We start from the raw sequence: 21,664 nt of genomic DNA on the forward strand, positions 1-21,664 counted from the left end.
GGCATAAAACACAGTCCGTCAATTCCTACAAACATAAAAGGGCGCAGCCAGCGATAAGTAATGTACAACAGAGACAAAACAAGCTGCAATCGCAATGAAACTCTCAGGGGGCTCTTAAATTTGAAAGAAAACCAAAGGCAGAGCCAAAAGCTGCAGAACCTATCCAACCACCATCAGCTAAAAGAAACCCAGCAGAAATTTTTTTAACTAGGTCCAGGGGCACCAAATGCAAGTAAAAGGAAGGGCTTTGCCTCAGCAGGGGAGGGGCAGCCACCGAGCAGGCCCTGTCCCTCCTTGCCACCCCCACACACACACACACATAATGCAGGGCAGAGGGGGAGGGATGTAGAGGAGGGCTGGGGGGTGGGGTAGGAAGCCCCTGGAGGACCCAAGCCCGAGTTGCAGAGGGTGAGACAGCCACTTGGCGTGACCCTGCCCCTGAAAGCCTCTTCTTCCTTCCCTGCTAGTAATGATGGGCTCTTTGCTGGCGGCCACAACGGAGGCTCCGGGGGAATACTTCTTTTCAGACGGGGTGCGGCTGAAGAAGTACCGAGGGATGGGGTCCCTGGATGCCATGGAGAAGAACAGCAGCAGCCAGAAGCGCTATTTCAGGTGCGTGCCCTTAGGCGGAGGAGGTTGGAGGGAGAAGCACAGGCAATCAGCGGTTGGGGCAGGCCCCTCACGAAGCTGGGTGCAGGGCATGTGTGGGTCTCCCCCTGCAGCAGAACCCGCCTGAAGCTCCTTCCAGGTGGTTTCCGGAAGCACAGGGCCCCTCCTTTCTGCAGGCTGCTTGTCCAAAGCCCCCAAAGAGGGCAGGGCCTGGGGCTAGCCATGAGGACAACCAGCGGGGCTGAATTCAGCGCTCTCTCGCTCATGTTGGGAAGGTGGAGGAGCAGGCCCCCAGTCAGTGGGGGCGGGGCTTACTGGGGTGGTTGGGGCAGGAATCCCCTCCCCTCTCTTCGCCTCCTCTCCCGGAAGTCTGCTTCGCAGCTGGGCAGGTTGGGCACTTGCTTAGCTGCAGCGTCTGTCCAGAAGGCCTGCCCAGTTGGCACCAGGGGGATTCCGAGCCCCCCTCTGCCCGCAGGTGGTGGGGAGGTTTTGGTGTGTTTGAAGGGCTGGCCAGCTCTACTCCAGGAGGGGCTTCGGTGGGGTGGGGCTCCTGTCGCCTGGTGCTTGATTCTGCGACGTCTCTCCCTGCCCCACAGCGAGGGGGACAAAGTGAAGGTGGCGCAGGGCGTCTCGGGCTCCATCCAGGACAAGGGGTCCATCCAGAAGTTCGTGCCCTACCTAATAGCGGGCATCCAGCACGGCTGCCAGGACATCGGAGCAAAAAGCCTCTCTGTTCTGCGGTGAGGAAGCCCCTCCCAAGCGATTGGTGTGCCCCGTGGCCGGCTTTAGAGGGGCTGTGGGGGGGGGGCTTGCTGGTGTGGCCCGTCGTGTCTCCCCCCATCCCATGAGTTGGCACCCAGCATTTTCATCCCTCTGGCTTTCTCTGGCCTGGCACTGAGGCCCTGGGTGTGTTTTGCGGTAACGTCTCTTCTTAGGGAGGAGTGAATAAAAATGTAGGTGCCCCCAAAAGCACAGCCCCATGACCTCTGGATGGCGAGGGGCACTGTGCTGTGCCCTTTTCTACTGTGGGTTGGCAAAAGTGGTCTCTCTGCTCCAGCCCCCAGGGGAGGCAGCCGTTCTCTAGCATTCAGAGGGGGTAGACTGCCTTGGGAAATGGAAGTTTCACTCTGGGCTCTCACGGGGAGCGGTCGTTGAGAGGCACTTGACCACCCCACTCCTTTAAAAGTTGTATTAGGCTTCCGTCCCACACCCATCTGCTCCTGGAGCGGCTGAAGAGAGCAAGGGGGCTGGGGGGGCGGCAGTGGGGGAGGGGGGCAGCGGAGCGATCTCCCCTGTGGTGTTCTCTTGCCAGGTCCATGATGTACTCCGGAGAACTGAAGTTTGAGAAGCGGACGATGTCGGCCCAGATCGAGGGAGGCGTCCACGGTCTCCACTCGTAAGTGTCCCCATTGCGGCTGCCAGCCTGAGTCTTCCTCCCTCTCCTCCCACAGTCCGGCTGGCTGGAGCTCCTCCCCAGAGGCTGGAGCTGCCCTGTGTGTGTGGGGAGGGGGTTGTGGGCCTCCCTCTTGCCTCTCTGCTGGCGTCTGGGGGGCAGTGGCTCTGCGGTCTGAGCTCCTTTGGGGCCTTCTCTGCATCTGGATTCTTTCAGCCAATCTCTGGCCTCTTTCCTGGCTCCTGCCCCCCAACAGACCCCCAGGAGATACATTTTGGGTGAAGGGGGGAGGGGTTGCAGGAATTCTCTGCAAGCTCTCCTAGGGCGTTGGTGGGGGGGGGGAGCTGTGCCGGCCCCTCAAAGGCTGGCAGTGCTTTGTAGCCCGGCTGCTGTGTCCATGCCCCCCACACCTCCTCTGGGCTTGGACTGAGACACCCGCCCTAGGTGGGCCTGCCCTTTCTGCCAGCCAAACAGCCTTGCCATCTGCCCGAAGGCAAAGGATACACCAATGTTGCTCCCCTGCCTGAGAGACACTGGTGAGGGCGGCCGTCTTGCTCTGCTCTTTCTTGTTCTTGCCCCGGCTTCCGATGGGGTTCTGTGGGCCCGCCCCTCTGCTTGAGTCTGGCACTAGCTCTCTTCCCGTCAGTGCTCTTGGCAGGCAGGCAGGCGGGGGACTTCTCAGTTCTGCCATCGCAGCAGCCAGAAGTGGCCGTCAGCGTCTGCTGGCCTGGCTCTTCCCAGAGGCCTCTGCTCTTCTGGAAAAGGGGGGGCGGGGTCTGTCCTGCAAGGATTTGCGGAGGTGGGAAGGCTAACGGGATCCTGGATGGGCTTTGTCCCTTGACGGTGCTGAAAGGGGGCAGGAAGGACCTTTCCTTTGTTTGCAAGGGCAGGGTGGCAGGGCCGGACCCAGCTCAAGTTTAGGAGAGAGAGAAAGAGTGTGGGTGTGAGAGAGTGTGTGTGTTTGCGTGAGAGTGTGAGAGAGAGAGTGGTGCTTAGGACTAGTGGGCAAGTAACAGTGTTTTGAAACATAATTTTAAAAGCTGATTATGGTAAAAACACATCTCCCTCCCCCAGCCTGACTTACCTGTGCCTAGATCCTTTTCGCACATACTACTGCTAAGACAAGTCTCCCCCATCCTATAACCCTGCATTGGATTTTTCCTACCTAAATGCAGAACTTTACATTTATCCCTGTAGAAATTCATTTTATTGGTTTTCGCCCAGTTTTCCAGCCTGTCAAGGTCATCCTGTTTCTGTCTTCTTCTGTGTCTGCAACCCTTCCCAATTTTGTATCATCTACAAATTAAATAAGCATCCCCTTTATTCCAGGGGTGGCCAAGGGCAGCTCTCCAGATGTTTTTTTGCCTACAACTCCCATCAGCCCCAGCCAGCATGGCCAATGGCTGGGGCTGATGGGAGTTGTAGGAAAAAACATCTGGAGAGCTACCGTTGGCCACTCCTGCTCTATTCCTTCATCCAAATAGTTTACAAAGATGTTGAACAAAACAAATCCCAGGACAGATCCCTGAGGCCCTCGACTTGTCACTCCTCTCCAAGAGGATGAGGAACCATTCACAAGCACTCTTTGGGTGCTATTAATTAAAGATGACCCCAAAAGACTTTTCCTGGGCGGGGGCTCCCCAGCGTTTTTGAGCTTGTGGGCGCCTGTGGAATTCTGGCACCTAGTGGTGGGCATGACCACATAATGGACACCCTGACAACTATGAAATGTCAGGTTGTGAGCTGATATTTCCTAGCCCCTCTTCTGCATTTCTGGCAGAAGCTGCGTTTAACAGGATGCCTTTTAATGTGCCCAGTTAGCAGCCCTGCCGGATAAAACATACCACAAGTTAGGAAAGGCACAAACAGGCATAAGAAAAGGCCTGCGTGGTTAACAAACAAAGTAATGGAAGCTGTAAAAGGTAAGAAGGACTCCTTTAAGCGGTGGAAAACCAGTCCAAGTGAGATTAGTAAAAGGGAACACAGGCTGTGGCAAATCAAATGCAAGACTGTGATCAGGCAGGCAAAAAGGGACTATGAGGAGCATATTGCAAAAAACATAAAGAACAACAATAAAACTTTATTCAAATATATTAGAAGTAGGAAACCAGCCAGGGAGGCAGTGGGGCCCTTGGATGACCATGGGGTAAAAGGATTACTGAAGGAGGATAGGGAAATGGCTGAGAAGCTGAATGCATTTTTTGCCTCCGTCTTCACTGTGGAAGATGAGAACTTTTTGCCTGCCCCAGAACCACTAATTTTGGAAGGGGTGTTGAAAGACCTGAGTCAGATTGAGGTGACAAAAGAGGAGGTCCTACAACTGATAGACAAATTAAAAACGAATAAGTCACCGGGTCCAGATGGCATACATCCGAGAGTTCTGAAAGAACTCAAAGTTGAACTTGTGGATCTTCTAACAAAAATCTGTAATCTTTCATTGAAATCTGCCTCCGTTCCTGAGGACTGGAAGGTAGCAAATGTCACCCCCATCTTTAAAAAGGGTTCCAGAGGAGATCCGGGAAATTACAGGCCAGTCAGTCTGACTTCAATACCGGGAAAGTTGGTAGAAATCATTATCAAGGACAGAATGAGTAGGCACATTGATGAACACGGGTTATTGAGGAAGACTCAGCATGGGTTCTGCAAGGGAAGATCTTGCCTCACTAACCTGTTACATTTCTTTGAGGGGGTGAACAAACATGTGGACAAAGGAGACCCAAGAGATGTTGTTTACCTTGACTTCCAGAAAGCTTTTGATAAAGTTCCTCATCAAAGGCTCCTTAGAAAGCTTGAGAGTCATGGAGTAAAAGGACAGGTCCTCTTGTGCATCAAAAACTGGCTGAGTAATAGGAAGCAGAAAGTGAGTATAAATGGGCAGTCTTCGCAGTGGAGGACGGTAAGCAGTGGGGTGCCGCAGGGCTCGGTACTGGGTCCCATGCTCTTTAACTTGTTCATAAATAATTTAGAGTTGGGAGTGAGCAGTGTAGTGGCCAAGTTTGCGGATGACACTAAATTGTTCAGGGTGGTGAGAACCAGAGAGGATTGTGAGGAACTCCAAAGGGATCTGTTGAGGCTGGGTGAGTGGGCGTCAACGTGGCAGATGCGGTTCAGTGTGGCCAAGTGCAAAGTAATGCACATTGGGGCCAAGAATCCCAGCTACAAATACAAGTTGATGCGGTGTGAACTGGCAGAGACTGACCAAGAGAGAGATCTTGGGGTCATGGTAGATAACTCACTGAAAATGTCAAGACAGTGTGCGACTGCAATAAAAAAGGCCAACGCCATGCTGGGAATTATTAGGAAGGGAATTGAAAACAAATCAGCCAGTATCATAATGCCCCTGTATTAATCGATGGTGTGGTCTCATTTGGAGTACTGTGTGCAGTTCTGGTCGCCGCACCTCAAAAAGGATATTATAGCATTGGAGAAAGTCCAGAGAAGGGCAACTAGAATGATTAAAGGGCTGGAGCACTTTCCCTATGAAGAAAGGTTGAAACGCTTGGGACTCTTTAGCTTGGAGAAACGTCGACTGCAGGGTGACATGATAGAGGTTTACAAGATAATGCATGGGATGGAGAAAGTAGAGAAAGAAGTACTTTTCTCCCTTTCTCACAATACAAGAACTCATGGGCATTCGATGAAATTGCTGAGCAGACAGGCTAAAATGGATCAAAGGAAGTACTTCTTCACCCAAAGGGTGATTAACATGTGGAATTCACTGCCACAGGAGGTGGTGGCGGCCACAAGCATAGCCACCTTCAAGCGGGGTTTAGATAAAAATATGGAGCTATTAGCCACAGTGTATGTGTGTATATAAAATTTTTTGCCACTGTGTGACACAGGGTGTTGGACTGGATGGGCCGTTGGCCTGATCCAACATGGCTTCTCTTATGTTCTTAAAAGCCACCCAGCCCCACCCACTTTCTAGAAGCACTTGACAGGCAGCCTGATCTGAGGCGGGAGAGGGGGAGGCAGCAAAGGGTCCCCCAGCAGGGGGGCTCATCTGAGTGGAAGCCGGATGAGGACAGCTTCTCTTCATAATGTGGCGGGTAACCCAGAGAGGGGCGGGACCGTGCAGGAGCAAAGCACCCAGCTAGGCCAGGGGACAGGCAAAGGAAGGTTCCCCGTCGTTTCAGCGGAGCTCTGTAGACCCCTGAGGGTCTCTTGGGTTTTTCTCTGCTTCTTGCCTTCTCTTGTGCATGTTTTTTGCAGCACTAAAGATGGCCCAGAGCTGGTTGTGTGGCCTGCCTTGGTGGGCTTGATTGGGAAATCTCCGTTTCCCCCACTCCTTCCTGCTGGTCCCGGACATGACTTCGTGCAAATGAGACAGGCCCCTGTGCCTGGTGGCATCGACTGCTCTGGAATGCCAGATTTGTGCTCAGGAAGGGAATGCAGCCATCCCCCCCGAAGGCCAACTTAAAAAAGAACAGTCCAGTACATTTTAGCCAAATAAAGCCCCTACTTCAGTGAGGCTCCACCCCTACTTTTGGGGTGAGTATATTTCCATCCACTTGCCTCTGCAGTGCCCGTCATGCCAAGGAAAGCGTCTGGCAAAAGAGAGGAGAAGGCGGCAACCCACAGCCACGTTGGTGCCTGCACAGTTGCCCACCCCTTTCGCACAAGGGGGCAGCGTCCGCAGGGAGACTCAGCTGGAGGGGGGGACTGTTTCTCCAGGATGTGTGCAAGAAGGCCTCACATGGGCCTGGCACAGCAGTGGCGAGGCTGGCGTGGATTCCAGCGGTTGTTCCTGGCTCGTGAATCTCCTGGGGGGGGGGCAAGATGTGCAGAGGCTCTTCTCCCCTTTCTGACAGAGCTGCTTCCCCCCGCCCCCACCCAGGCGTGGATTTTTGCTGGCTCAGTAGCAGGTGCCTTTGGGATTCTCTGCCCCGCACTCCCCACCCCACCTCAGCCCTATCCGAATAAGCAGGCTTTTTCTTCTGGTGGGGTGAGAAGCCTGCAAAAAGGGTCAGCCTGGGTTTGGGGGTTGTGCCACTCCCCACAGCAGATGCAGCATTTATCAAGGGGGGGGAGGTGTGGCGGGCCACTGAAATGGCTTTTCTTATATGGTAAAAGGTCAAGGTAGTCCCCTGTGCAAGCACCAGTCGGGTTTTTTTCGACTCTGGGGTGGCTTTGCTTTCACAACGTTTTCACAGCAGACTTTTTACAGGGTGGTTTGCCATTGCCTTCCCCAGTCCTCTACACTTTCCCCCCAGCAAACTGGGTACTCCTTTGACTGACCTCGGAAGGATGGAAGGCTGAGTCAGCCCTGAGCCGGCTACCTGAAAACCCAGCTTCCACTGGGGATCGAACTCAAGCCATGAGCAGAGCTTAGGACTGCAGAACTGCAGCTTTAACACTCTGCGCCACAGGGCTCTTAAAAGGAAAGGTCCCCTGTGCAAACACCAATCGTTTCTGACTCTGGGGTGACGTTGCTTTCACGTTTTCACAGCAGACTTTTTACGAGGTGGTTTGCCATTACCTTCCCCGGTCATCTCCACTTTCCTCCCAGCAAGCTGGGTACTCATTTGACCAACCTCGGAAGGATGGAAGGCTAAGTCAACCTCGAGCCAGCTACCTGAACCAGCTTCCGCTGGGATTGAACTCAGGTTGTGAGCAGAGGGCTCCGGCTGCAGGACTGCAGCTTTACCACTCTGCGCCACGGGGCTCTCTTTTTTTCTTCTATGGGGGAAGTCTTAAATAGCAGCGCAGTCACCTCTATGGACCCCGTTCAGGTTGGGAGTTTTTTCCTCCCTTTCTCAGCCCCCCACACCTTGTCAAAGATGAGTTGTATAATATAGTGTGTTCCACGAAATGATGAGGCGAGGTGGTACGGAACACAGCTCTTTTATTAGATACAGCATCATATAGGGATGCTCGTCAAGACTGAAAACGGGGCCAACTAGATATACACTCAGGGTTCCCATGCTAGCATGTATTGGTCTATTCAAACCAGCAGGGGGTCCGTGATTGGAGCAGGGCAGGAGGAATTTGGATACTACTCTCCATCGTTCCGGAGTCCCCAAGATCGGTCCTACAGGCTCCAGTGAGCCAGGCAAGAACTCCGTATCATAGACACATCACCAATCACATATATCACAACTTGGATTCCAGAGTCTCTTACACAGAGTCAATTATATAGAAAGTAAGAAAGTGCCTGATCTTCTTTTCTACTGAACTTGGTGGATGATCTGTTTATTTATTTCCTCTGAGTGGGGAGCAGAAAGCAGCCGGCTAAGGAGTCCAGTGGGGGGGGACGCTCTCTGCTGGGTCTCTCCTCACCCTCTTGAGTGGGAGGGGCTGGTGACTGAGCTGGGGAGGGGGTGGGCGATAGGATTTTAAGTTGCTAGCTTGGAAGGACATAGGGGGACTCTCCTCTCTCCAGCATCAGGGGACAAATCCACCACTTTCCCTTGTAAAGCGTTCCTGCCTGGTTGCCTCCAAATTGATTGAAGGTACTTGAAGGGCTGTCCTATAGAGGATGGTGTGGAATTGTTTTCTATGGCTTTGGAAGGTAGGACCAGAACCAGTGGGTTGAAATTAAAGATAAAGATATTGGATTTATATCCCGCCCTCTACTCCAAAGAGTCTCAGAGTGGCTCACAATCTCCTTTACCTTCCTCCCCCACAACAAACACCCTGTGAGGTGGGTGGGGCTAGAGAGGGCTCTCACAGCAGCTGCCCTTTCAAGGACAACCTCTGCGAGAGCTATGGCTGACCCAAGGCCATGCCAGCAGGTGCAAGTGGAGGAGTGGGGAATCGAACCCGGTTCTCCCAGATAAGAGTCCGCACACTTCACCACTACACCGAACTGGCTCGCCAGTTAAATTAAATCCAAAGAGTTTCCGGCTCAACATTAGGAAGAACTTCCTGACCGTTAGAGCGATTCCTCAGTGGAACAGGCTTCCTCAGGAGGTGGTGGGCTCTCTTTCCTTGGAGGTTTTGAAACAGAGGCTAGATGGCCATCTGACAGCGGTGAAGATCCTGTGAATTTGGGGGGAGGTGTTTGTGAGTTTCCTGCATTGTGCGGGGGATGGACTAGATGACCCTGGAGGTCCCTTCCAACTATAGGATTCTAAATCAAAAGAGTTTCCAGCTCAACATATGGAAGAACTTCCTGACCGTTAGAGAAATTCCTCAGTGGAACAGGTTTCCTCCTAAGGAGTGGTGGGCTCTCCTTGGAGGTTTTTAAACAGAGGCCTGATGGCCTCCTGACAGCAATGAGGATCCTGTGAATTTAGGGGGGGGGGTGCATTTCCTGCATGGTGTAGGAGGTTGGACTAGACACCCTAGAGATCCCTTCCAACTCTGTGATTCTATGATTCTAAGAATTTCCTGACAGTGAGAACGGTTCCTCAGTGGAACAGGCTTCCTCCTCGAGAGGTGGTGGGCTCTCCTTCCTTGGAGGTTTTTAAACATAGGCTAGATGGCCATCTGACAGCAATGAAGATCCTGTGAATTTAGGGGAAGGTGTTTGTGAGTTTAGAGCGGTTGCTCAGTGGAACAGGCTTCCTCCTGGGGAGGTGGTGGGCTCTCCTTCCTTGGAGGTTTTTCAACAGAGGCTAGAGGGCCATCTGACAGCAATGAGGATCCTGTGAATTTAGGGGGAGGCGTTTGTGAGTTTAGAGCAGTTCCTCAGTGGAACAGGCTTCCAACTGGGGAGGTGGTGGGCTCTCCTTCCTTGGAGGTTTTTCAACAGAGGCTAGAGGGCCATCTGACTGCAATGAGGATCCTGTGGATTTAGGGGGAGGGGTTTGTAAGTTTAGAGCGGTTCCTCGGTGGAACAGGCTTCCTCGTTGGGAGGTGGTGGGTTCTCCTTCCTTGGAGGTTTTTCAACAGAGGCTGGATGGCCACCTGACAGCAATGAGAATCCTGTGAATTTAGGGGGAGGTGTTTGTGAGTTTAGAGCGGTTCCTCAGTGGAACAGGCTTCCTCCTGGGGAGGTGGTGGGCTCTCCTTCCTTGGAGGTTTTTGAACAGAGGCTAGGTGGCCATCTGACAGCAATGAGGATCCTGTGAATTTAGGGGGAGGGGTTTGTGAGTTTAGAGGGGTTCCTCAGTGGAACAGGCTTCCTCCTCGGGAGGTGGTGGGCTCTCCTTCCTTGGAGGTTTTTGAACAGAGGCTAGATGGCCATGTGACAGCAATGGAGATCCTGTGAATTTAGGGGGAGGTGTTTGTGCGTTTCCTGCATGGTGCAGGGGGTTGGACTAGACGACCCTAGAGGTCCTTCCAACTGTGACTCTATGGTTATTCAGGTGCCTCAAATGTGTGCTGGGGGAGGGGGCTTGGTTAGTGGCAGAGCTTTTTTTGAGCTGGAAGGCACAGGAACGTAATTCCAGCTGGCTTGGCATCAGGGGGTGTGGCCTAGTAATCAAATGACTCCCTGCTGGGGGGTTTTCTACAAAAAAAACCCCTGTGTGCAACCATGGTGATGCCAGGGGGTGTGGCCTAATATGCAAATGAGCCCCTGCTGAGCTTTTCCTACCCAAATAAGCCTTGGTAGTGATACTTCACACTGAACGAGTGACTGGTTTCCATTCTTTCGGCCTCCAGAAAGCCTACTGGTGGGTCAGCAGGGAAATAGACCCCACGGCACTGGTGGGGGCAGGAGGCAGTTGCAAAGTTGCTTCTTCTTCCTATGTAGGCCACGGGCCTGTGCTGTGCTGTTTCCAAAAACCCAGTTTGTGGAAGTGAAGGTGAGGGTGAAGAAAGGACAGTTGGGGCACGATCAAAGCCAGGCGGTGACCCCGCCCCCTCCAGTTGCTGAGGGGGCGGGGGGGTTCCCTTTTGGGGACCTTAGAGTTGCTGCCTGGAGCCTCAGGTCTTTGCAGCCCCTCAAGGACCCCACTTGGCAGCTTTTCACCTGGGGACCTCCCTGACCTCACCTGGGGTGGTGGTGAGCACAAATAGGGTTACCAGGTCCAATTCAAGAAAGATCTGGGGACTTTGGGGGTGGAGCCAGGAGACTTTGGGGGTGGAGCCAGGAGCAAGGGTGGGACAAGCATCAGTGAACTCCAAAGGGAGTTCTGGCCATCACATTTAAAGGGACCGCACACCTTTTAAATGCCTTCCCTCCATTGGAAATCATGAAGGATAGGGCCACCTTCTCTGGGGGTTCTTAGAATTAGACCCCCTGATCCAACCTTTTTGGAATTTGGAGGGTGTTTTGGGGAGAGGCACTGGATGCTATGCTGCTAATTTGGTGCCTCTACCTCAGAAAACAGGGCCCCCCCCCATAATCCCAGATACCCTCGGATCAATTCTCCATTTATATCTATTGGAATTGGTCTCCATAGGGAATAATGGAGTGCCCAGCAGACATCCCCCCCTCCCATCCGCTTTCTGATGACCCTGAAGCGAGGGGGGGCCTCCAAACCAGGGGATCCCCTGCCCCCACCTGGGGATTTAAACACACACAGGAAACCACAGCGGCAGATAACAGGAAACAAGAAATAACACTCTGTGTGCAGTGAACTTTTGCTTATGCACATTCATTTACATACATTCATAATACATTTTTCAGACAATTCACACAACGATTTCTTCACATTAATAGTCCCAATTCTGATAGAGTTCATAAGAATATCGTTATACAGTAGTTACACGGTTATTACCTGCATCTGGAAATCATCGATTCGACAAGGACTGGTACCATTTATTTCAAGCATCCAGGATTGGGTTATTTTTTTTATTTGTATGAACTATATCAGAATTGGGACTATTAATGTGAAGAAATCGTTGTGTGAATTGTCTGAAAAATGTATTATGAATGTATGTAAATGAATGTGCATAAACATAAGTTCACTGCACAAAGAGTGTTATTTCTTGTTTCCCACCTGGGCATTGCGGGAGGGGGGCTTCTTAGAGAAGTTGCTCCATGTAGAGCTTGCAATGGAGTCACCGTGGGGAGGGCAGCTTGGTGGGTTTCTTCTGTGTTGGGCAGGGGTCAGTGACTGCTTTTTTTGTTCCGGGGGGGAGGGAGCTTTGCTAGCAGGTAGAGTTGTGAGCTTTGCTGGTAGTTTAGCTGGAAGGGCCCCTCCCTGGCCGCTTTTTTGGGGGGGAGCCAGGGCCCCTTGAGGCCTCTCTTCCTCTCTGTGTGGTGATGGGGGGCTTGGCTTGCAGGTGGAAGCGTTGCTGGAGGCAGGGGGGTGCCACGTGCCTTGCTGACAGGCTGGTGCTGACCTTGTAACCTTCTCTCTTTCTCTTGCCCACGCCGCGGCTCTCCTGTAGCTTTACATTTCTGCCATGTAAGTAACTGGAACCCACGGATCTGTCCCGCCCCGCTCCACACTTGCTTGTGTTGTAGGGGGGCAGCTGCTGCATTCTTCCCTTTGGACACTTTCCCCTCACTTTAGGATGACAGCTGGGACTGTGGACTGGGTGCAGTGTAGCTCCCCCCACCCACGCTTCTCCTCTGCCCCCCCACCCTGCTTTTGCAAGCTCTTCTTGCCCCCGTCTTCCCAGATTTCCACCCTGGATCTGCAGTGAGCCACGTGTGGATCAGGAGCAGGGAAGATCACACCTGAGTGTTCTCTGAAGCTGGGTTTCTCAGACCACCCCAGGGTGGAACCCACAGGGGTCTGGCTGCTTCCTCCAACAGCCCCCCTTCCTGCTAGGCTGACCCACCCTTCCAAGGTCCCAATCCTGCATTTCCAGAGATAAGAAAGGGGTAGTGGGTGGCAACTTGTGGGGGAGGGGCTTTCCCCCATCAAACCCACCAATGATGGAACTCTTTCTCCACCACCACCCCCAATTTTTTGAAGTTTAGCTGGGGAAAAGTGATTCCAAAGCTTTGTGGGGGTAGGCTGGAAGTCTCATCCTACTCAGCTGCCACAACAGCGGAAGAGATATCTCCCCCCCTCCCCCCCGCCTTTAAGGACCCTGGGTTGGATGTCCAAGCACACACAGAAAGCAGCCTCGCCCTGAACCAGACCCCTCCCCGGTCCATCAAGGTCAGACGGGAAGCGGCTGCCCAGGGTCTCAGGCAGGAAAGGGTCTTCCACAGCACCTTCTCATGGCAAGCAGAGCCTCTTCCACTGAGCCACGGTCCCTCTGGTCTGTGGAGGAGGGTAGGAGTGCCCCACAACAGGCTGGCATCTTTGCTGTGAGCCCTGCTGCAGTGTGTTGCCCACCCACTTTGACTCTACAGCCCTATAACCAGAGTTGAAGCCAGATGGCTTCTGGTAAGAATGTAACAGACCTGCTGAAACAACCCCAGTCTGTCCCGTCCAGCAGAGTTCCTCTGGAGAGCCAACAGCATGGCAGAGAGGCCGAGGCCTTCCCCTGAGAAGAACATCAGAAGAGCCCTGCTGGATCAGACCAGGGAGGGTCCATCTAGTCCAGCATCCTGTCTCACACAGAGGCCAGCCAGTTTCTCTGGAGGGCCAACAACAGGGCAGAGAGGCTGAGGACTTCCCCTGAGAAGAACATCAGAAGAGCCCTGCTGGGTCAGACCAGTGAGAGTCCATCTAGTCCAGCCTCCTGTCTCATACAGGAGCCAGCCAGTTCCTCTGGAGGGCCGACAACAGGGCAGAGAGGCCGAGGCCTTCATAAGAACCTCAGAAGAGCCCTGCTGGGTCAGACCAGGGAGGGTCCATCTAGTCCAGCCTCCTGTCTCACACAGTGGCCAGCCAGTTCCTCTGGAGGGCCAACAACAGGCAGAGAGGCCGAGGCCTTCCCCTGAGATGAACATCAGAAGAGCCCTGCTGGATCAGACCAGGGAGATCCCTCTAGTCCAGCCTCCTGTCTCACACACTGGCCAGCCAGTTCCTCTGGAGGGCCAACAACAGGGCAGAGAGGCCAAGGCCTTCATCAGAACATCAGAAGAGCCCTGCTGGATCAGACCAGGGAGAGTCCATCTAGTCCAGCCTCCTGTCTCACACACTGGCCAGCCAGTTCCTCTGGAGGGCCAACAACAGGGCAGAGAGGCCGAGGCCTTCCCCTGAGATGAACATCAGAAGAGCCCTGCTGGATCAGACCAGGGAGATCCCTCTAGTCCAGCCTCCTGTCTCACACACTGGCCAGCCAGTTCCTCTGCAGGGCCAACAACAGGGCAAAGAGGCCAACGCCTTCATCAGAACATCAGAAGAGCCCTGCTGGATCAGACCAGGGAGAGTCCATCTAGTCCAGCCTCCTGTCTCACACACTGGCCAGCCAGTTCCTCTGGAGGGCCAACAACAGGGCAGAGAGGCCGAGGCCTTCCCCTGAGAAGAACTTCAGAAGAGCCCTGCTGGGTCAGACCAGGGAGGGTCCATCTAGTCCAGCCTCCTGTCTCACACACTGGCCACCCAGTTCCTCTGGAGGGCCAACAACAGGGCAGAGAGGGCGAGGCCTTCCTAAGAACATGAGAAGAGCCCTGCTGGGTCAGACCAGTGAGGGTCCATCTAGTTCAACCTTCTGTCTCACTCAGAGGCCAGCCAGTTCCTCTGCAGGGCCAACAACAGGGCAGAGAGGCCGAGGCCTTCCCCTGAGAAGAACATCAGAAGAACCCTGCTGGGTCAGACCAGGGAGAGTCCAGCCTCCTGTCTCACACAGTGGCCACCCAGTTCCTCTGCAGGGCCAGCAACAGGGCAGAGAGGCTGAGGCCTTTCCCTGCGAAGATCAGAAGAGCCCTGCTGGGTCAGACCAGTGAGAGTCCATCTAGTCCAACCTCCTGTCTCACACAGTGGCCACCCAGTTCCTCTGCAGGGCCAGCAACAGGGCAGAGAGGCCGAGGCCTTCCCCTGAGAAGAACATCAGAAGAGCCCTGCTGGGTCAGACCAGGGAGGGTCCATCTAGTCCAGCCTCCTGTCTCACACAGGGGCCAGGCAGTTCCTCTGGAGGGCCAGCAACAGGGCAGAGAGGCCGAGGCCTTCCCCTGAGAACAACATCAGAAGAGCCCTGCTGGGTCAGACCAGGGAGGGTCCATCTAGTCCAGCCTCCTGTCTCACACAGGAGCCAGCCAGTTCCTCTGGAGGGCCAACAACAGGGCAGAGAGGCCAAGGCCTTCATAAGAACATCAGAAGAGCCCTGCTGGGTCAGACCAGGGAGGGTCCCTCTAGTCCAGCCTTCTGTCTCACACAGTGGCCAGCCAGTTCCTCTGGAGGGCCAACAACAGGGCAGAGAGGCCGAGGCCTTCCCCTGAGATGAACATCAGAAGAGCCCTGCTGGGTCAGACCAGGGAGGGTCCATCTAGTCCAGCCTTCTGTCTCACACAGTGGCCAGCCAGTTCCTCTGGAGGGCCAACAACAGGGCAGAGAGGCCGAGGCCTTCCCCTGAGAAGAACTTCATAAGAGCCCTGCTGGGTCAGACCAGGAAGGGTCCCTCTAGTCCAGCCTCCTGTCTCACACACTGGCCAGCCAGTTCCTCTGGAGGGCCAGCAACAGGGCAGAGAGGCCGAGGCCTTCCCCTGAGAAGGACATCAGAAGAGCCCTGCTGGATCAGACCAGTGAGGGTCCATGTAGCCCAGCCTCCTGCCTCACACAGTGGCCACCCAGTTCCTCTGGAGGGCCAGCAACAGGCCAGAGAGGCTGAGGCCTTTCCCTGCGAAGATCAGAAGAGCCCTGCTGGGTCAGACCAGTGAGGGTCCATGTAGTCCAGCCTCCTGCCTCACACAGGGGCCACCCAGTTCCTCTGGAGGGCCAGCAACAGGCCAGAGAGGCCGAGGCCTTCCCCTGAGAAGGACATCAGAAGAGCCCTGCTGGATCAGACCAGTGAGGGTCCATGTAGTCCAGCCTCCTGCCTCACACAGGGGCCACCCAGTTCCTCTGGAGGGCCAGCAACAGGGCAGAGAGAGGCCGAGGCCTTCCCTTGCTGTTGACTGCCTCTGAATGTGGAGGTCCCCCCCAGTCACCCTGGCTAGTGGCCCCTGAGAGATCTCTTCCTCCTTGATTCTGGCCATCGAGGCATCCTTTGGCAGTGGCGTCCCCATTTTAATCGCACTCTGTGTGAGGAAGTAAGAATCTGAGGGTGGATTTTATGATTTTGGTGGCAAAGTTGTCTCTCCCTACAATACCCATAGCTGCCAAAGCCCCACGAAGAAATCTGGGATTGGCTGTGGAAATGGAACCTTCTACTTCTCAGCATGGGATTTCCGCATTTGTGTTTGTATTGATAAGACTCCGTTTCGTAACCGGGGCTTCTCGGTCCAGAGGGAGCCTGTTTGGGGCCACTGGAACTCTCTGGCATGAGCCTCTGTGGGGGGGGGGGAGGGGGGAGCGGAGGCGTCTCTGTGTCCTTCTAGCACGGACTCTGTTTCTGGGGGGAGGAGATGGTGGCACTGGGGCCTTTGGCCCAAAGAACCCAGGTGGGTGTACAGGAGCTGGGTGGGACGGGAGCACTTGTAGCTCTAGGTGCAGATCTCCTCAGCCCTTCTACCCTGGCGAGGGCAGTAGACGGGAGGGGAAGGGGGATGAGAAGTGCGGGAGCAGGGGAGGGGGCTCCAGGGTCCTGGCTGCCCAACACCCTCCTTGGCTTCTTTTCCTTCTGAGGGTGGGACTGAGGGATTGCTCTTGGCCTGCTGCTGGTTCTCTGGTTCCTGTTCTGGCCCAGAGAAGGCCACAGGGAGGGCGGGGCCATGCTTTCTGGGTCCAGAGCTGCCCCAATGCCAGAGTTCTCCTCCAAGACAGGACCTGGGGGGGGAATTAGCCTTTGCCAGTGTTTAAGGCCGGGGAGGGGACCGGGGATTAGCAAAGGGAGGTCTTGCTGAAGGCAGGTTTAGCTTCCCTGGTGTGGAATGTGGGGCCAGCGGGCCGAGAGATCTCCAGCGGCCATTTTGGAAGCCTGGGTTTAATGGCAGAAATGGGGCAGGGCAAAGGCCAAAGGGAGCTCCCCACAGTGCCAGGAGCAGAGCCAGCCTGGCTCAGGGGCTGGAGAGAAGGATGGACGTTTGCCAGGGAGTTCGCTGGAGGGGCTGGCTTGAACTCGCCCCCTGCTCTGACCCTGCTCTCCTCTCTCTCCTTCTCCCCCTCCCCAGATATGAGAAGCGGCTGTACTGAAGAGGCCCCCCGGAGCAGCAGCCAGCGAGCTACGCCCAACGTCCCTGCCCCTCTCGCCGCTGCCGGTTGCCCCCGCAGCTGAGCTCCCTGCCCCCCCCCGCCCCAGCGTGGAGGTCCGGCTGGGCCCTGCTGTGAGAACAGACTTGCACTACGGCGTGGCCCCCCTCGCTCTCTCTCACGGACACCACCCACTCGGACCTTGCCTGGGTGTCTGGGGGGGGGGTTGGGGAGGCGTAGTGTGAACCCAGCCCCCCTGCTTTCCCTTGGGGAGGGGGGCAGCCAGGTGGGCTCATCATCCTAGCCCCCCCCCAGCCCTCACGCCTCTCCTGAGGCCCCCTGGGTGGGCGTGGAAGAGGGCTGGATCCTGTGGTGGATTGGGGGGGCTCCCTTTTCACTTCCTAGCAATGTGAGAGAGGGGGGCGGGGGGGCCTCCAAATCAGCTGGGCTCTTGGCTTCTGGTGCTGGGCTGCTGCAATGGGGGGGGGGGTCTCTCCTTCCCCTGGCAAAGCAGCCTTGGATGCTGGGTGGTTCCCCGCCCCCCAAGTCAGACTCCTTCTGGACACCATTCCTGCCCTCCAGCAGCAGCTGCCACACACACACACACACACACGCCATTTGGGATTTGGGGGGGGGGGAGCCCAAACTCTTGCTGCAAACTGCCAGGGCTGTGCCGTGTTTTTCTGGTGTCGGGTCAGCATCTCCCTCCCGCCCCCGCCTCCAGGGCTGCACTTTCTGCGCATGACGGGATCCAATGTCGTGTCCCTGTGTATTATTATTACAGAATAAAGATCCAGAGCATCTCTACCTGGCTTGGAGTAGATCCCCTTCTGTTGCTGCTGGCTAAGGGTCAGGGCAGCCCCCCCCCCCAAAAAAAGCACTGTGACCCCCTCTCCCTGCCAGCACCAGGAGGCAAGGGCACCCTCCATCTTCCATCCTGGGATGGCAGAAATGGGGCAGGGCAAAGGCCAAAGTGAGCTCCCAACAGTGCCAGGAGCAGAGCTGGAAGCTGCAGCCCCCTCCCCCTGAATCATGTTCTTGATTAAAATTGGAGGCAAGGAAGAACCATGAAGTGGGGGCCCTGGTGGACCACTTGCTCCTTTCTTCTGGCCCAAACTCGGCCTCCTCAGTTGCCCTCTTCAGCTGCCAGGGCACTTCCTCTATGCTGGGGAAGGGCATTGGCTTCCAAAGCCCCTCCCTGCAGCACACCAAGATCACTGTCCTTTTGTTTTGGGTGGGGAGGGGACATCAGCACAAGAGGAGGGGCTAGGGGTCCCCGCTTCCTGAATACTCTTTCAACTTTCTGAGAACTGTGAAGAGGAAACTGAAAAGAGAGGCAAATAGGATGAAACCCCTTGGGGAAGCTTGGAAACTATTTAAAACTACAATCCTAGAAGCGCAGATAAAATATATATACCACAAGTCAGGAAAGGCACAAATAGATATAGAAAAAGGCCTGCAGGGTTACAAACAAAGTAAAGGAAGCTGTAAAAGGTAAGAACAATTCCTTTAAACAGTGGAAAGCTAGTACAAGTGAGGTTAATAAAAGGGAACACAGGCTGTGGCAAATAAAACGCAAGTCTGTGATCAGGCAGGCAAAAAAGGACTATGAGGAGCACATTGCAAAAAACAAAGATTAACAAAAAATTCTTCAAATACATTAGAAGCAGGAAACGGGGCAGAGATGCAGTGGAGCCCTTGGATGACCAAGGGGTAAAAGGATTACTGAAGGAGGATAGGGAAATGGGTGAGAAGCTGAATGCCTTTTTTGCTTCCATCTTCACTGTGGATGATGAGAAGTATTTGCCCGCACCAGAACCGTTGATTTCGGGAGGGGTGTTGAAAGACCTGAGTCAGATTGAGGTAACGAGAGAGGAGGTCCTGCAACTGATAGACAATTTAAAAACTGATAAGTCAGACCCAGATGGCATACATCCAAGAGTTCTGAAAGAACTCAAAGGTGAACTTGTGGGTCTCCTGACAAAAATATGTAATCTTTCATTAAAATCTGCTTAGGTTCCTGAGGACTGGAAGGTAGCTAATGTCACCCCCATCTTTAAAAAGTTCCAGAGGAGATCCAGGAAATTACAGACCAATCAGCCTGACTTCAATACTGGGAAAGTTGGAGGAAACAAGGGCTTTCTCTTTTAGCAAGGACACAGTTTCACCTGGCTTGGTGTCAGGAGGTATGGCCTAATATGCGAATAGGTTCCTGCTGGGCTTTTTCTACAAAAAAGCCCTGTGTGAAACAATGGTGATGTCTGCCAGTATGACCTATGCCAGGGGTGGCCAACGGTAGCTCTCCAGATGTTTTTTTGCCTACAACTCCCATCAGCCTCATCCAGCATGACCAATGGCTGGGGCTGATGGGAGTTGTAGGCCAAAAACAACTGGAGAGCTACCGTTGGCCACTCCTGACCTATGCCAATGAGTTTCTGCTGGGCTTTTACTACAAAAAAGGCCCTGCTGGAAACCATTATTGGAGAGAATTTAGTAGGCACATCGATGGACAAAAGCTATTGAAGACTCAGCAAGGGTTCTGTAAGAGAAGATCTTGTCTCACTAACCTGTTCTTTGAGGGGGTGGACAAAGGGGACCCAATAGATGTTGTTTACCTTGACTTCCAGAAAGCTTTGGATAAAGTTCCTCATCAAAGGTTCCTAAGTAGGACAGGTCCTCTTGTGGATCAAAAACTGGCTAATTAATAGGAAGCAGAGAGTGAGTATAAATGGGCAATTTTCGGAATGGAGGGTGGTAAGCAGTGGGGTGATGCAGGGTTCAGTACTGGGTCCCATGCTCTTTAACTTGTTCATTAATGATTTGGAGTTGGGAGTAAGCAGTGAAGCGGCCAAGTTTACAGATGACACTAAATTGTTCAGAGTGGTGAGAACCAGAGAGGATTGTGAGGAACTCCAAGGGGATCTGTTGAGGCTGGGTGAGTGGGCGTCAACGTGGCAGATGCGGTTCAATGTGGCCAAGTGCAAAGTAATGCACACTGGGGCCAAGAATCCCAGCTACAAATACAAGTTGATGGGGTGTGAACTGCCAGAGACTGACCAAGAGAGAGATCTTGGGGTCGTGGTAGATAACTCACTGAAAATGTCAAGACAGTGTGCGATTGCAATAAAAAAGGCCAATGCCATGCTGGGAATTATTTATTTATTACATTAAGCTTATATCCCGCCCTCTCTGCAAGCGGACTCATTAGGAAGGAAGGGAATTGAAAATAAATCAATATCATAATGCCCCTGTATAAATCGATGGTGCGGTCTCATTTGGAATACTGTGTGCAATTCTGGTCACCGCACCTCAAAAAGGATATTATAGCATTGGGAAAAGTGCAAAAAGGGCAACTGGAATGATTAAAGGTTTGGAACACTTTCCCTAGGAAGAAAGGTTAAACCGTTTGGGGCTCTTTAGCTTGGAGAAACGATGACTGCGGGGTGACATGAGAGAGGCTTACAAAATCATGCACGGGATGGAGAAGCTAAAGGAAGCAGGACTTCCCTCCCTTCCTCACAAGAGGACAGCGTGTGGACTATAGCCCAGCCCAGGCAAGCCAAGCAGGGCTGACTGGCAAAGTACCTGGCTGGGAGACCTCCTGGGAATACCAGAGGAACAGGCAGGCTTTACTCGGGCACCTCTCTGAATCCGCTCCAGGCCCCCAGTAGGGCTCAGGCACCAGCAGCTGCCCTGACTTCCAGGGGGACACTCACCTGCTCATGCACATAATTAAAACAAAACTTGTGGGCACTCCATGAAATGAATGAGCGGCAGGTGAAGCTCCAATCCTTTGGCCACCCAATGAGAAGGGAGCACTCGCTGGAGAAGACCCTGATGCTGGGAAAGACAAGGCAAAAGCAGAAGGGGACGGCGGAAGATAAGATGGCTGGACAGCATTCCTGATGTCACAAACACAAATTTGAGCAGACTTCGGAGGATGGTGGAAGACGGGAGGGCCTGGCCTGACTTGGTCCAGGGGGTCGCAAAGAGTCGGACTCGACTGGGCGGCTGAACAACAACAAAGTTTAGAACAGGTCAAAGGAGGTCCTTCTTGGGTGCTTCACACGTGGGATTCGCTGCTACAGGCAGCTCTGACCATAGGCAGCTTCAAGAGGGGGCGGGATCCACACCTGCAGCAGAGGTCCTTCAGTGGCTACAGGCTCTGTCTTCTGGACGCGTGCAGGGCAATAACGGGAGGCTTTCTAGAGCTCCGGCCCTGCTGGTGGACTTCCTGGTGACACCGGGGTGGGGTGGGGTGGGGGTTTTGGCCACAGGGCTTCGCTTTCAAGTGGTGGAGGGGGGCAGGCCTTTGCTTGCAGCCGCTGTGCTGCTTTCCCCTCTGCCGGTTTGGCTCGGCCTCGGTGTGCCAATCGAGTCTATATTGATTTGGTTTCTTGCCCGCTCCCTTTCCGGCTGAGACTCAAGGCGGACGGGCAGCCCGAGAGCACAAGAGAGGAGTTTCTGCCCCGCCCCCGCCCCCCTGCAGATCGTTCGGTCCCCTGGGCGTGACCTTCGCCCCCTGGCTGGCATCTTGGCGGTGGGTCGCCAGTGGGCTGCTGAGTTCTCGAGGAGCCCGGGGTGGCAGAGGCCCGTCCCCTCTTTTGCCCCCAGGTGGGCTTCCTCCGGAGTTCCCCCTCCCCTCAATCTGCTCCCGTTCCCCAGACAGTCGCTTGAAGATGCGAGAGCCTCC

At 54.2% G+C, this 21,664-nt stretch overlaps 1 protein-coding gene across 3 annotated transcripts in view; it reads left to right on the top strand.

Moving 5' to 3' along the window:
• Positions 1-17,778, top strand: part of IMPDH1 (inosine monophosphate dehydrogenase 1) — a 69,934-nt gene extending 52,156 nt beyond the window's left edge. For 2 of the 3 annotated variants that reach the window (XM_060246062.1, XM_060246061.1), the window contains exons 12-16: positions 468-612; positions 1,206-1,349; positions 1,922-2,005; positions 12,230-12,246; positions 16,953-17,075. In XM_060246062.1, the coding sequence (XP_060102045.1) occupies positions 468-612; positions 1,206-1,349; positions 1,922-2,005; positions 12,230-12,246; positions 16,953-17,056 (494 nt within the window). In that variant the 3' untranslated portion in view covers positions 17,057-17,075. Of the gene's footprint in view, positions 1-467; positions 613-1,205; positions 1,350-1,921; positions 2,006-12,229; positions 12,247-16,952 lie in introns of all 3 variants that reach the window. The other variant, XM_060246063.1, reaches the window with a different exon arrangement.
• Positions 17,779-21,664: the final 3,886 nt, after the last annotated feature.

The sequence above is a fragment of the Heteronotia binoei genome, chromosome 8 (assembly GCF_032191835.1).
Source record: "Heteronotia binoei isolate CCM8104 ecotype False Entrance Well chromosome 8, APGP_CSIRO_Hbin_v1, whole genome shotgun sequence".
In the NCBI taxonomy this organism is placed as follows: domain Eukaryota; kingdom Metazoa; phylum Chordata; class Lepidosauria; order Squamata; family Gekkonidae; genus Heteronotia; species Heteronotia binoei.